At 38.3% G+C, this 14,922-nt stretch overlaps 1 protein-coding gene across 1 annotated transcript in view; it reads right to left on the bottom strand.

Moving 5' to 3' along the window:
- The window catches only part of RpS3A (ribosomal protein S3A), a 38,597-nt gene that overhangs the window by 12,453 nt on the left and 11,222 nt on the right, over positions 1-14,922 (bottom strand). The window contains exons 3-5 of the mRNA XM_067134823.2: positions 9,145-9,341; positions 3,606-3,731; positions 1,688-1,849 (exon numbers count right to left, since the gene is read on the bottom strand). Coding sequence (XP_066990924.1) covers positions 1,688-1,849; positions 3,606-3,731; positions 9,145-9,341 — 485 coding nt within the window. The remainder of the gene's footprint in view (positions 1-1,687; positions 1,850-3,605; positions 3,732-9,144; positions 9,342-14,922) is intronic.

Below are 14,922 nucleotides of genomic sequence, written 5' to 3'. Positions count from 1 at the left end.
TGATACGTTTTGGCCCCATTCCATTCAACAACACACATTCTTTAACACAATGCAGACCGGTCCCGAGAAAACTCGTGTTTGCCTAGCCGAGCGTTGCGGACCGGTCCCGAGTTATCTCGTGTTAGCAGCAGACCCAGTGGACTGAACTTTAGTGCTATCTTTTGAGATATACAGCAACTATTTGTAGGTCAAGGGTGATATAACTCTGTTATGTATGGTTCTACACAATCGAGAGTCGCATTTCTTTTCGAGTATTCTTCATATCATAGATTGTCTTTGCATTTCTTGACAACACGTTTACAAAGTTCGAAGAGCTATGCAAAATGTCACCGCCCAGGGATCGCAAGTGTTTGCACAAAGATGAAATTATTTGCGAATTATGTGCTGATACAGGCTCTGAATATATAAGTGAAGCTGAATATTTAGAGTTCGATGATGAAATATCTTCTAACGGAAAAGTTTTCAAGTGATGACGAGGATAAAGTCTTATCTTCAAGGTGTGAAACTCGCATAGCACAGAATGAGTCTGATAATTGTGTTACGGGTGTAAATATTCTAAATATTGTAAATAATGTAGTGTTTTCTGACAACTGGGTTATGGACAACAGTGAACCTAGCTAGGGTAGACGACTTTGAAGGTGCTCCTGGTATAAAGGTATGGGCTAATGAATCTGGAAACATAGGACAAGTAGCAGGACTTATGTTTGGCGAGGAATTTTTTCAGTATGTAGCTGAATAGACAAACTTATACCATGAGCAGAATTCACATTCTCATAACGTATCCCCTAAAACACTAAAGTGGACTAATTTCACTAGCAGGGAAATTAAAAAAATATTGATCTGTGTATATTGATAGGGCAGGTGAAGAAATCATGTCTGAAGGATTACTGGCCAACCGATCCCCTAATAAAAAAAAAACCACCATATTTCCGAAAATTATGAGCCGAAATAGATTTCAAGAAATACCCTGCATTTCAACAACTATTCAGGAAGGCCACTAGAAAAATACACAGCAGTCCTTCAAAAGCTAGTGAAGTTCTGACAGTTTATTTGAACGCATGCACTCCAGCTTAGAGGTAGTTAGAAAGTGGCCGGAAACAGGGCTGTGCATGGGGTGAAGGGCACCCGATCCGCAATGTGTTAACATCACACCGCATGAGAATGCACACCTCCCTTTGAGACAAAAGGGTACTTATGATGTAACACAGGATTCACACACTCATCAGCAAATTTAGGTGTAATGTTTTTAACATGACATTCTTTTTTAGGAGACAATTTTAAAAATTCTTAGGAAGTCTCAAATATTTCAATGTGCACTGATTTTAATAAGACAAGAGAGTTTATTTTAAGGATCCTCATGAAAGGTCAAATATTTTAAAAGTACGTTTTTAATTTTATAAAATAATTATTTACCATTAATTGTCGGCTGATGATGGCTTGAAACAAGCCAGAACATGTACTGACCAAGAGTAACTCATCACAAGTAAAGCAAGCATGATGAGGTTGACCTTAAATAAGGTTTTTGTAATCGAAGGATATTACACAGATTAATATAGGAATTTCTGAGGAATTTTTAAAAAAAATTAATACAATAGGGCTCTCGCTATATACTGCATTCACAATAGCGGAATTCTACTGTAAATACAAGTGTCTCCATGCAGTACCGACAAACTATCAACCACGTTACCTTGCGAATGTAGACATCATGAAGTGGGTAAATGCCCTGACATGCCTTCTCAATATCCTTTGCAATGGAATCTGGTAACAACTTGTTAACTACTTCTTTCAAGTCGCTGGCTGTCACCTCTCGAGTTATGTTATCGACCATCTTCTTGCGTATCGCTCGCACCTGTAGAAAATGAAAAACAGAGACAATTTAACATGTTATTCATAATACAAAATCTAATAAAATCCTAATTATTAAGCCCATATTGGTCTTTTAAACAGGGCTCTTTTTGAGAAAAATAAATTTAGAAACCTTCAAAAAAAACCATACAGAAGAACCTTGATAATTCAAAATCCTGCCTAATTCGAAGAAACTCTAATACGGTACATGAGGTACGGTTTTGCATGTTATTTAAATTAGTTCATTCAAAATACAAACAATTCATAATTTGAAGAACAATGTTGATCCCATTACTGAAATTCAAAATTGTCTGTGCTTAAAATAATATTTTAGTGCATAATTTAAATTCAAAACTTATCCAACCCATGACAGACGCCTTGCAGAATGTGCAGATATAGCTTACCGCACTTTCCCTTCAGTGTGTGTACAACGTGCTTCAGACTTACTAGGTTCCAGTGAAATTGTCGTTTTGTATTCTTGCAGTTACTCATTTTAGTGTACATTTATGTACTTGTAGTCATGTTTTATTAATACTGTATTTTAGTTTAGGGTACACATGTCTGTTTTTGTGTTGAGAGATGGTTAAGCATCAGTATTCAAGATACTGAGCGGGAAGATAAAAATTACACAGGTCAACAAAGGATTAAGAAAAAACTGCAATAGCTACAGAATTTGGAATTCCTGTGCCCAACCTTCCAACATTTGTTTAAAAATTCCTGAAAGCACAGAAGCTCAAGAAATGCAAGGTGCAAATACCGCAAAGTGAAGGCTCATTCCAGGAGTTAAACATGCCAATTTGGAAGGGGAATAGATGAGTGTTTTCGGCATGTTCGAGCGAACAGTATCCCCAATGATGGCGAAGTTATTAAGGGGAACACAAATGAACTGGCGCTGTATTCAAACTGGTGGCTTAAGTGTCTCAAGAAACACCACAATATCACGTGGCAGGCAATATGCGAAGGGGAATCATGAACACTGGCGATTCAGACGGTTGATGAAAAAATGTGACTCATAAATTCATACGCAATGATCAATACTTTGAAGCCGATGAAAATGTATGGCTTTGTAATGCTGGAGTCCATACAGACTTATAGTTGTAAGTGCCAATGGGGGGAAACGGTCCCTGTTCTGTGTTGTGATGAGAGAAGTGAGACACTTCCTCTTTTCATCATAGGAAATTTCGATAAGACACAATGTTGAAGAACAGGTACAGTCCCTGCCTTGACGAAGGGCAAACGTTTTGAGAGGAGTAGCTTGCTTTGAGCGCACAATAGCTTGCCAGAAGAGAAAAATACTTTTCTTGTTAAATACATGCACTATACACAAAAGTATTTCATTTTCGAAACATGCGTGTCTTGTTTTTCTGCCGGCCAATACTATGAGCTACTAGTAGCCCCCAGAACAAGTTATCATTTCATCTCTGAGACATGCCTACTGAAAGAAACTGGTCGTTTACTTTTTCTGTTCTTCGAATTACGTGTTTTTGAATTAACAGATTTCGAATTATCAAGGTTCTACTGTAATGAGGTTTTATCATAATTCACATCTCGGGGGGAAACCTATGGATTTTCAAGAAAATTTAAAAAATAACTACTGTATATCTCGCAACCATTAACACATTACACACAAGAATCTCAAATGCCACCCAAACAAACAGCACTTACTACCCACAACTAGTGATGAAGGAAGTAGAGCAAGTTTCAAATCTTCAGATTACAATTAAATTCCTCCCTAACTTTCAGAGGTACAGAGTACATACCTGCGTGTGTTGAGCATAACACGTTTTACGCTGTGACATTGCATCCTTGTTCGTGAACCCGATGCAGAACACTCGCAGAAGATAGCCATCTGTTGTTTTCACATCTACATTGGCTTCTATTAGAGTCTGAAAAGAAAAGCAGAAGAAAATAAACCCTCTTACTGATTAGACATGACAAGAAGGGCACAAATATACTTCTCCACATAGCTCACAAAGAGCCATACTTCCTAATGAAATAACCTTTTGCTGCTTTCCAGCAAGTGTAATTAATCTGTAAGGATGTTCAAAGCAAGTAATTTTCTGTGAATGGAACACACCAAATTTAAATAAAACCTGAAAAACACAGACCAGATTCATTTCAAAAACATCACTCGCTTTGGACAGGAAGGTGTCGCTCAGCCACTAAATGTATATTAATTTTTTTTCCAGAAAACTTTACAATTTCTATAAATTTACACCGTATTTCACCTCCTTTTTTCCCGCCTTTATAACCACAAAAAGGAGGTCCAATATGTGATAAGTCTCCCATTTTGCCCAGTTGATTTCTGGGTAAAAAGAACTATAAATTGTATATGTATTCTACCCTTTAACAAATTTTGTGATTAATCTGAATCTTACTGGCTATTTTCGTACAAAGGCAGCATTTTTATGCGGGCGGATAAAATATAAACCGGAACTATTTTTTAAATTTATTGCAACAAAAAAAAATAGATACAGTGAAACCTCGATTTTCCGTTTTTCGAGGGCCCATGAAAATAAAACGTACAACACGGGAAAACGGAAAATCCGGGAATGATTGAAAACCATCAACAATTTGGCTAAACATCACAAAAAATGAAATATGTATAATTATAATCTAACAAAAACTCCTAAACCAAACCAAACTACAGCCCCAATGGGCCTTTGCCTGCTAAGCGACCGCTGCTCAGCCCAAAGGCCTGCAGATTACGAGGTGACACATGGTCAGTGCGACGAATCTCTCGGCCGATATTCCTGCCTCTTTAGATCGGGGTCGCCGTGTCACCATTAGATAGCTCCACAATCACGTAGGCTGAGTGGACCTGGAATCAGACTTATATCCAGGTAAAATTGCCTGACCTGGTCGCAATCGAACCCGGGCCCTCTGGTGAGAGGCAGGCATGTTAGACCGCAAAACCGCATTAATTATCGGTACGAGAGTTCAAAATCTCTATACTTTATATTTAATTTTACAGGGAAATCTTCACCAGTTTCCCGTTAAAAATTCTTTCAGTTCAGCAACTTTGATTAGGCTAGCCAAACTCTTCGAAAAACCTAATAACCCCAAGCCAAATGACAATCGACCACAAGTAGTTTTTAATTCTCTCATCTATTAAAATAAAGCACATTAGATACAAAAGCACCCAACATGATGGCAAAATCCCTTCATTTCTTAATCTTTAATTTGGTCTCCGGTATACTGTTCGTACAGGTAGTCAGTTTCTGGAAATCTCGTACTGCGTAAATTAGGTCTACATCGACTTTTAAAGGTTATGTTTAACTCAAAAACATGGTTTCAAACGCAAGTATTGATTCTAAAAAGTTCTCGAAATGCATTACATTCAATTCTGCCTGTCACAAATCCAATCAAATTGGAAAGATAAAAAATATTAAAACTTCAGAAATTACGGTTATTCGTGACCTTGAGGCCATCTCGAAAGCGCGCTCGCTGCACATGACAGTACGAGTTGGAAATGATACCAACCATTTAAATGTAACGTCCACAAATAAAACGACTGCGGTTTTTGAACACGAAAACGTAAAATTCCCATCTTACATTAGGACCTAAACAGTAATAGGCAATCCCAAGACCTCCCATGGCTTTCTTTTTTAATGTAAGGCGCAACATCTGTTCTGGTCTCGCTAACATAATCATGTACGATAATAACAAAAATACTGAATTTGTGTTAAGGAGCAGTTTCGATTCCTGCCTGAAAGCCCAATTACTCTACAGTGCCCTGAGCAAAGTGGCGAAAACCTGTTCAGCAGTACGAACGAAAAAAATGAAAAACTATAAACATCTAACCCTGGACATAATATGGACGTTTTATAAGTGCGAACATTTGATGAAACTCATTCCGTCTTCAAGCAGAGCTGTCGAAGTGCGCCGTGTCTCTAAAAAATACCACCCGAACGCGATGCTAATTTTCTTATTGTATGGTTCAGGCACTATTAACATAGTTTCTGTGCCTAATTTTGTTGGAGTTGTATGCCACGTGTTATTTCTAGTGGTTCCGTGCTTTTCTCCGTGTCAAAGTCGTATGTTAATGTATCTTCTTCTTCTTCAAGTGCCATATCCGGTTGCCCAGACGTCGGCGATTACTCTGGAGAAAGTTTTCCCGTCTTCTGCCAGTCGGAAGAGTCTCTCAGTTGCCTCAATACCGGTCCAATGCCGGATGTTGTGTAACCATGTTATCTCTGGTCTGCCAACTCGCCGTTTGCCGTCTATTTTACCCTGGAGAATGAGTTTTATGAGGCCATATTTGTTTCCTCTTAATATGTGGCCTAGATAAGCTATTTTGCGGAACGTTTATAGTTATTAATTCTTGCTTCGTCCTAGCTCTCCGTAGGACTTCATCGTTTATCATATCTGTCCAGGGTATTCTAAGCATTCTTCTGTGCAAGTCGTTTGATACTTGTGGCTTTTAAGGTCCATGTTTCTGCTCCATATAACAGTACTGACCAGATGTAGCACTTCATTAATCTCTGTCTGAGCTTCAGATTCAGAACAGAACAAAGAGCTAATCCTGCGAAATGCAGCTCTAGTGTTCTCAATTCTGCATCTGACTTCCTTATCTGGATCCATACTGTCTGTTATTATGCTGCCAAGGTACTTGAACTGATGGACTTGTTCTATTTTACGGTTGTTTAATGACAGGGTGACATTTGCATTACTATTTCTGCTATATACCATTAACTTAGTTCTTGCTACATTTATATTGAGACCCTATTGTAAACCTTTGACATGGATTCTGTTCAGGAGTTCTTGAAGGCCTTCTATAGTGTTGCACAGAATCAGTGTCATCTGCATATCTAATATTATTGAGCATAACACCATTTACTTTCACACCCAGTTCAACATCATGCAACGCTTCTTTAAAAATGTCAGAATAGATATTAAAAAGGAGCGGCGAGAGTATACAACCTTGGCGTATCCCCTTCTGATTTTCACATCTGATGTTTTGGTTTGGTTGATTTTGACTGTTTCTTGTTGGCCCCAGTAGAGATTCTGTATGATGCGTATGTCCTTTCCATCAAGATGTTTTCGTTGGAGAATCTCTATAACTTTTCATGTTTCACTCTATCAAAAGCTTTCTCATAGTCAGAGAAACATGCACATACATCTTTGTGTAGTTGGCGGCATTTCTGGAGCAGGACACTGACTCTGAATAAGGCTTCTCGTATGCCAAAGGCATTTCTGAAACCCATTTGGTTGTCATCCAAATCTATTTCGCACTTCGTTCTAATGCGTGCGTGTATTATACGTAAGAATGCTTTTAGCATATGACTCATCAGACTTATGAGATGGTAGTCACTGCATTTCTTTGGATGAGACTTTTTAGGTATTGCGATGAATGTCGATTGCAACCAGTCCTCTGGGAATACTCCAGTATCAAAAACTGTATTGAAAAGTTTAGCAATTTGGTCAACATTCTCTTCAGTTATTAGTTTTAGAACCTCAGCTGGTATCCGGTCTGGACCTACTGCTTTACCATTAGGTGATATTGTGAGGGAATGTAATACTACTACTTTCGTTTTTTTTTGGACCTTTTGCATTCTGTAAGTATACAATTTCACCCATGTCATCATTGAAAAATTCGTTTATGTATTCTGTCCAGGTCTGTATGATTTTTTGTTCATCTAGGATGGGTTTGCTGGTGTCATCGAGTCATTGGCATCTGTTTTCTGTACAGCCCAACTATCTCTTACTTTCTTGTATAACTTGAAACTATAATGGTCTTTATTTAGTATGTATGTGACATACCAATCTGTTTTGTATGTAGTAGTTTTGCATGTTTCAGTGCATTTTTTGTTTATTCTTATATCATAATTTGAATGAGTTGAATGTATTTCAGGAAGTTATGTCGGTGACAGTTTTTTTCCCTTCACGTTATGGCCAGAAAACAAAACGTCTCCAAGTGTTCAGAGATACATATAAAATTAACCTTCCGTTCATTTTACAGTCTAAATTATACGAATCGCCTTGGGAGATAAATTTCATTTCGAGTTACTGAAATTTCTAGCTCAATATATATAGAGAATATAGAATAGAATACTGTTTTTGAGCATGTATAGCACATAATTGAATCGTATGTATCTACGGACTTTTACTGAATACATTATGTTTAACGGTACTTAAAAATATACAAAGAAACTATTTTGCGGCATCACTTTAATTATAACACTTACTATAGTAACTTTTTAGAAAACAGGATACAGTACATACAGTAGTGAAACAAGAAACACAGCTCCGTTAACACATTTGGAAAAAAATCAGTTATCTCTTCTGTTTGTTGCGGTTAACCTTTCCTCCTATCACCTCGAAACTTCTCGTCAATACCACACAGCCGAGTTTTGTAAATGGAGATTGTCACCCGCGACTTCTGGGCTTGCTTTCGTACGTGACCGGTAATTAATTGACACCCGGGAAATGGCGAGGCTTTGTTGATCACCAGAAGTTTGAGTTTTCGGTTACCATCATATTAGTTTCCAGCTTCACTGTAACCCTTTCTTTACTTGTTAATTGTTCCTCACAAACCACAAATGCCGTATTGCATAGTTAATGTTGAAACCCATTCTTTCGTCCCGATTAACTGAGTCGCTAGTGCTCGCTAGCCTCTCTTGCTTGTAGGACGATTACCATCCCGAATCCCCAGCCGTAAAGCACACATGCTGCTGTAGCGATCAGGAAACACGGTACACGAAGGCGACACACGATACTCGCGAAATAAAGCAACAAATAAAAACACTTGAAAATGAGGTTGGGTAAATAACACAAGCACGTAAGAATTTATACTTCATCCTAGGGGAAGAGTATTGACTGTACTGGAGGCTATATTGATCAAAAATAAGAAGAATTAAAAATAAATCGGAAAACGAGTTAAAAAACAAAGTTTTTCTCGACTTTTACAAAAATTGGATATAACGACACTCCATTATAGCGAATAAATTTTTCGTTAAGAATTCACACTATAACTGACTTCTACTGTAGGATGATTCATGTGAGCTATACAAAGCCTTCTGCCAGATTTGAGAATTCAAATTACAACAAGAATTATTTTACAGGGCTACATACATTCCTAAAAAAGCGAAAAGGTTTGATAATTGGGGATCATTCCTAAAAAAAATGCTATACACTATCCAGAACAGCCCAACTGGTCTAATTCGTTCCTGAATGACAAACTATACCAACAACCAACAATAACTGTTAACAAATTAGTATAGAAAATCTTCATATAACGGTGAATAACTGCATTTGATAATGGTTACTACTACCACCACAAATGCTCAATCATCTTACCTGCCACTTCTTGACCATACTCCTCAACTTGTCTGTAGTCAAGTCCATGCCATGGAAATTCGTAAGCACATTTCGGCTCTGGACATCTTCAGCAATAAGCCTGAATTTACGGAACGAACGTTCTCCATCATTGTCACTCTGAAGATCTGCCAACGATACTTCAAAGACTCTGTATTTGAGGCCCTCGGAAGCAATTTCTGCAATGAAGGTAAATTTGTAACACAATCTGTATATATAAAATCATCTTTCTGTCTGCACTTTCTGAATATTAACCTGATACATAGATAAATAATGACCAATGTCAGGATCAGTTCAATAGTGACTGTTACAGTATCACAGTAAAGAAAGATGGGTGGATTTTCATGAAACTCTTATTTGAATTAAGGATAAAGATGAGTAGGACCTTAGCTGTATGCTGCTAAAAAGAATTCACCAGGAGGGGGGTTTTAGAAGGAGCCAGAAACATGAAACTCTTCCAGGGTTGGTTTTACAGGAAAATTACTCTTGAAGAAAATAATTTGAAGTATCAATAAACTCTTTTGCCCTATAGCTCTTTTTTCAGTAAAAAATGAAAGAAATATTAGTGATGGTCATGTAAAAATCTAGAAGTCGATAAATAACTACAGATCATTCAGGCCATGTCTGAAATGCTTTGTACATGCATCTATATTTTGATACTTTGCTATTATACTGGAATTTCGAGACTCGAGGGTTGGGTGTTCCCTATAGGAATCAACATCTATATCATCTGATATCATCAATTTTTGGTAATGAGACAAAGTCTCTCAAAGTGCATTGACACTGCCGGTGGCTCCAAGTAGCCTACACAGTGGCCTCGACGGTTTGCAGTAGCCATGCGTCTTGGTGGGTGTGCTATGTACCAAATGATGAGTGGGGTGGTTTCCGTTCCTTCATACCTGATGTTTTGGAGTCAAAGTAGGTTCGAACAAATAGCGGATACCATGTCATGCAATAGGTTTGATAAACTAAGAACATTCATCCATATTGTTGACAGCAGTAACAGTGTCCCACGAGATGATCCAGCGTTTGATAAACTATTTAAAATACGCCCATTTATGGATTCTGTTAGGAAGAACTCTTCTAAAATTTCCTTAGAAGAACATTCGTCCATTGATGAAATGAAATGATAGTGCCATTTAAAGGGCAAAGAGGGCTCAAACAATATGGGTTAAAAATAAACCCCACAGGTGGAGAATCAAACTCTGTCATCAGTTCTATTGGTATTTTGAAGTCTATGTAGGGAAAGGTACTGTGTCAGAAACAAACCTCGACATTAGTGGTGACATTGTCTTGCAACTAGTTGAAAAAGTACCCAAAAAATGTTAATTACGAAGGGTTTTTTTGATAACTGGATCACTTCTGATGCCTTGCTGATTGTTTTCAAAGAGATTGGTATTCTCTCGGCAGGGACAGTCAGGCCTAACCGATTGCCCAATTGTGCTTTCAAGTCAGACATAAAATCAGCAGTACAGGGAACTTATGACTATAGGTGGGCCGGCACAAGGTTGCACTTGACAGTTGTAAGTCATGTTGGCACCACTACAGAAATGAAATGAAGAACGTCACCCGTCAGTCAGAATCACCAATCCACTACTTTTTATGTCAGAAACAGTTACGCATTTTATTCATGTTAATTCGTATTTAATTCCGTATAGTGTTTATAATCTTTTATTTGCTTACACAAATATGAGCATTTAAAAATATTAAAACTTTTAAGCGAGCTACAAAATAAATGCGAACTATTTTCAGTTGATTGTTGTTGGCAATATAGGTAGTATAGTAGTGCCATCTATAAGTAGCTTGACTACTGTATTGAAGTGTTGCCGTTTTGTCTGTCGCTGCTAGCACGTGGTCAGGTGTTATTCGCGCGTTTATTAAAGTTTTGTTTTCATTGTGAGATAATCGTGAAATTTTATTTTAACGAATGCAGTGCGATGTCTCGGAAATGACAACATAGTCATGAAGCGCGAAGTGATTATCCTTTGTGCCGCGGAGTGTCACTTAATGGTCAGGCATTGGAATTAGTGTGGAGAACTCGTGAGTTTTACGAGAGGGAGTGGAAATTCATAAGCTTGCATAGCCATCTCTCTGTTCCTGCAGATTATGTTGTGGAACGCATATATCAAACATTAGGGCTTTCAAAGCGTACTGTCATTGTTATGGACAATGCACCTTACTACTCCGTAATAATGGACAAGACCCCTTCTTCGAGCGCCCGTAAAGAACTGTAAGTGGAATGGCTGCAGTAAAGAAATATCCCAGGGCATATGTGTATGATTAAATTAGTCGACACCGGACGAGTTGGCCGTACGGTTAGGGGCGTGCAGCTGTGAGCTCGCATCTGGGAGATAGTGGGTTCGAAATTCACTGTCGGCAGCTCTGAAGATGGTTTTCTGTGGTTTCCCATTTTCACATCAGACAAATGCTGGGTGTGTACCTTAAGGCAACGGTCGCTTCCTTCCCATTCCTAGGCCTTTCCTGTCCCACCATCGCCATAAAACCTATCTGTGTCGGTGCGATGAAAAGCAAAAAAAAAAAGTCGACGGGGTAGCAAAGGAACAAGGGCACGAGGTTATTAGGCTGCCGCCGTACCACTGTCACTTCAACCTCATTGAGTCGGTACGGTATGGGGTGAAGTAAAACATTACGTACGCACTTATAACAAGTCCTTCACAGTTACTGAAGTGGAAGGACTGTTCCGGGAGAGTATTGCTCGAATGGATGCGGCTTTGTGCAGGAAGAAATTTAGCCATGTCGCAGCGTTCGTTAACTCGGCAATGGCAATACATGGTATCATCAGCGACTCTCACGAGTTGATGATCTGCCTAGACGAAGATAATGACAACGAAGGCGACGGTAGTGATGGCAGTGATCTGGAGGGTATCGAGCCTCTACCTTTGTGAATCAGGTATGAAAATAAGGTTTTTTAATTTTCGTAAATTTTATAGATTTTACTTTATTTCACTTGAAACATTTTATTATTCTAACATTTATTGGTGTATTTAAAGTGAGAACCTTGTCGACCGATTTCTTCCGTATTTCTAACATCGCGATAATAAGAACTTCGTAGTATATTTATCTCGTATAATTTTGTGTGATGAATAATCGGTGAACTGAAAGTTCAATTTTTGTCGGCCAATTTCATTTGTATTGTGTATCATCACGATGACATTAAAAACATTTCTTCCATGTTTTTAAAAACCCATGTGTCGTGCAATCAGCTGTTGTTACGGCGGCAACACCGCTTCGTGCGCCATTGCAGTGTGACCAATATTGTGCGCAGCTGTCATGTGCAACCTTACGCCGGCCCACCTATACAGGAATGAAATCGCAGGGAAAGTGACAGATGTCAAGTGGTATGACAAATTTGTACATTTAGCATATTCCTATCTTGCGGCAGAGCCAGTTGAGCCAGTGAAACGGAGGTGTTTGGAAGACAAAAAGTACATTGAAGTGGAGAGGCCTCATATTAACAACATTCTTTGAAGCTTCTCACTAATCATATCCATGTACTTCTAATTTCCTCGTCCTGGCGATTTTCTACCTTTATTCGTTTACAGACAGATTCCACTTCTCTATCCTAGGCCTTGAGATACTTAGTTCACTACTTATCAGATAGCAGTCTGGATCATCAAAAAATCCTCAGAAAACCCATACATTCCTAACAGATTTCCTGAATTCCAAGTTGGTGTATTATTAACCTGGTACCCCTACCCTCCATGTGTAGTGGTGAATAGCCTTATGCTTGAAGAACGTATTCGTAACTGCTAAACCCATACTAGCACAGGAAGTCCAACAAACGCTTCCCATTCCTATTAGCTTCCATATCTTCCCCGTTAATGCCTGGTTTTATAAAGTTTGTTTTGTTGTGCCATGTGTTTCCAATTGGAGTCTTGTTGGCTTTCTCTTAAAGTGCTTTATTCACTGAATTGCTATACTTGTATTGCATCGTGCATACAGATTTCTCCTTGTCGTTGAATAGTTATTTCCCCCTCAGTTGTGAGGTTCCGTTTAATAGTGTATGGCACTGTCTTATGAATTATCCAAGTGCATTATTTGAATAAATGAGCTGTGATGGATACATTTCAGAAATATAATTTTTTCCACAGCATATGAAACGTTTCACTATAAATCAAGGTGATCGCATACATTAATGGGGTCTTAGCATATTTTGGGAAGTAGGAAGGGTTGGCACGTCTGAATTATGAGTTGGTTGCGGTTAATTCGAAATTACGTTAAGTCGGATGTTAGGGTACCAACGCCTTTGAATTAATGAGGTTTTACTGTAAAGACTTTTGGGGTCCGGTACACAAGCCGTCTATCTCCAATTCAGGTCTCAGAAATTTGTGAACTTAAGGGCGAATTCCACCATGTCCAAAGAAGGAATTTAGATGTGAAAATTATAAATTTTTGCAATTTGTAAGTACAGTAATTATTAAATGTAAATATTTTCCAAGCGCTACAACTCTTTTGCTTTGGTAAGCAAGTTCATGACGTCCTAGTTCACAGTCAGTACATATCGTTTCGATACAGCTTGAGCGCCCAATCATTATGGAGCAATTTACGAACGTGGATACATGTTTAGGAATAAGAAAAGTACGTCGTACAAACTATATGAAACGATACGTGAAGCAGCAATGAGTAGAGATCCTTTATGCTTGCCAGTCACCTACTAACCCATCCAAAAAAATCACACAGAAAAATTTAAACGGAGGCTACATTACAGTGCAAGTTCAAACAGTAGCAAGAATAGGAAGTGCATTCAAATGGTACTCAAAGAAGGTTATTTTGGTATCCATTGCACGTACGGCCGGCATCATCTACGAAGCCAGCCGGCATTAATTTGAAAGCATTCGCAAGGTTAATTTCATCGCACCCTGACACACAATAAAACACCTAAATCAATGCACATAAATCCACCTTGAATGTATATATCATTATTCCTTAATTAAGATAATTACACAATAACGTACAATTTGCAAATCCGAGCCGTTAATTAAATAAACATCAAAACTTGAGATGACAGTAATGGCACCATTATCATGACCACGTAGTAATGGCTGCAAGTAACCGCCCCTTCATCTTCGACCTACACATGCACGCAAGCAAGTACCAACCTAAGGAATGCAACCACTTGGCAATTCCCTTCAACCCCTAACAGCATTACTTACCTGTATACTGACGAAGAAAGTTAATCATTGGATAACCTTTTCCCAAATATTTTTACATAAAAATTTCAGTGTGTATACGCCATGGTTATGCTTTTTTTCTATAATCCATTGTATGCCACGGATATGTACAACAAAAACTGGTTAGGACGTTTTTGTGGAGACCGAAAAAGTAACAAAGAGGGAACATGCTAAAAGATGAAAAACAATATCGCTGTTAAATTTACGGTTAGGATTTAACATAAAAATAATTACGATGAAAAAAAAAAAAAGAAACAAGTGTTTACAATATTATAATTAAGGAAATAAATAAAGAGATAATACATTTTAAGAACACAAATATAGTAAAACTTCAAAGAAAACCGTTCTTAGAAACGCAAACTATACATCGTCGCTTCCAATTATGTTTAAAGTTGTCACAGGAAAGTCCAACATCTGGGCGATATGAACATATTCCACATGTGGTTTCGCATACACTTGCTTGCCTTGCGAACGGTTAGAATATGACCTGGACAAGACTATTGGTCTGGAGTGGACGTCAGGATAGAACCTGTGCAAGACCTGTGATGTAGGGACAAGCAAAGGGAGT

This window comes from Anabrus simplex, chromosome 1, assembly GCF_040414725.1.
Source record: "Anabrus simplex isolate iqAnaSimp1 chromosome 1, ASM4041472v1, whole genome shotgun sequence".
In the NCBI taxonomy this organism is placed as follows: domain Eukaryota; kingdom Metazoa; phylum Arthropoda; class Insecta; order Orthoptera; family Tettigoniidae; genus Anabrus; species Anabrus simplex.
Note: the sequence above shows the minus strand (reverse complement) of the source record. Positions and strands in the feature narration are given on the sequence as shown.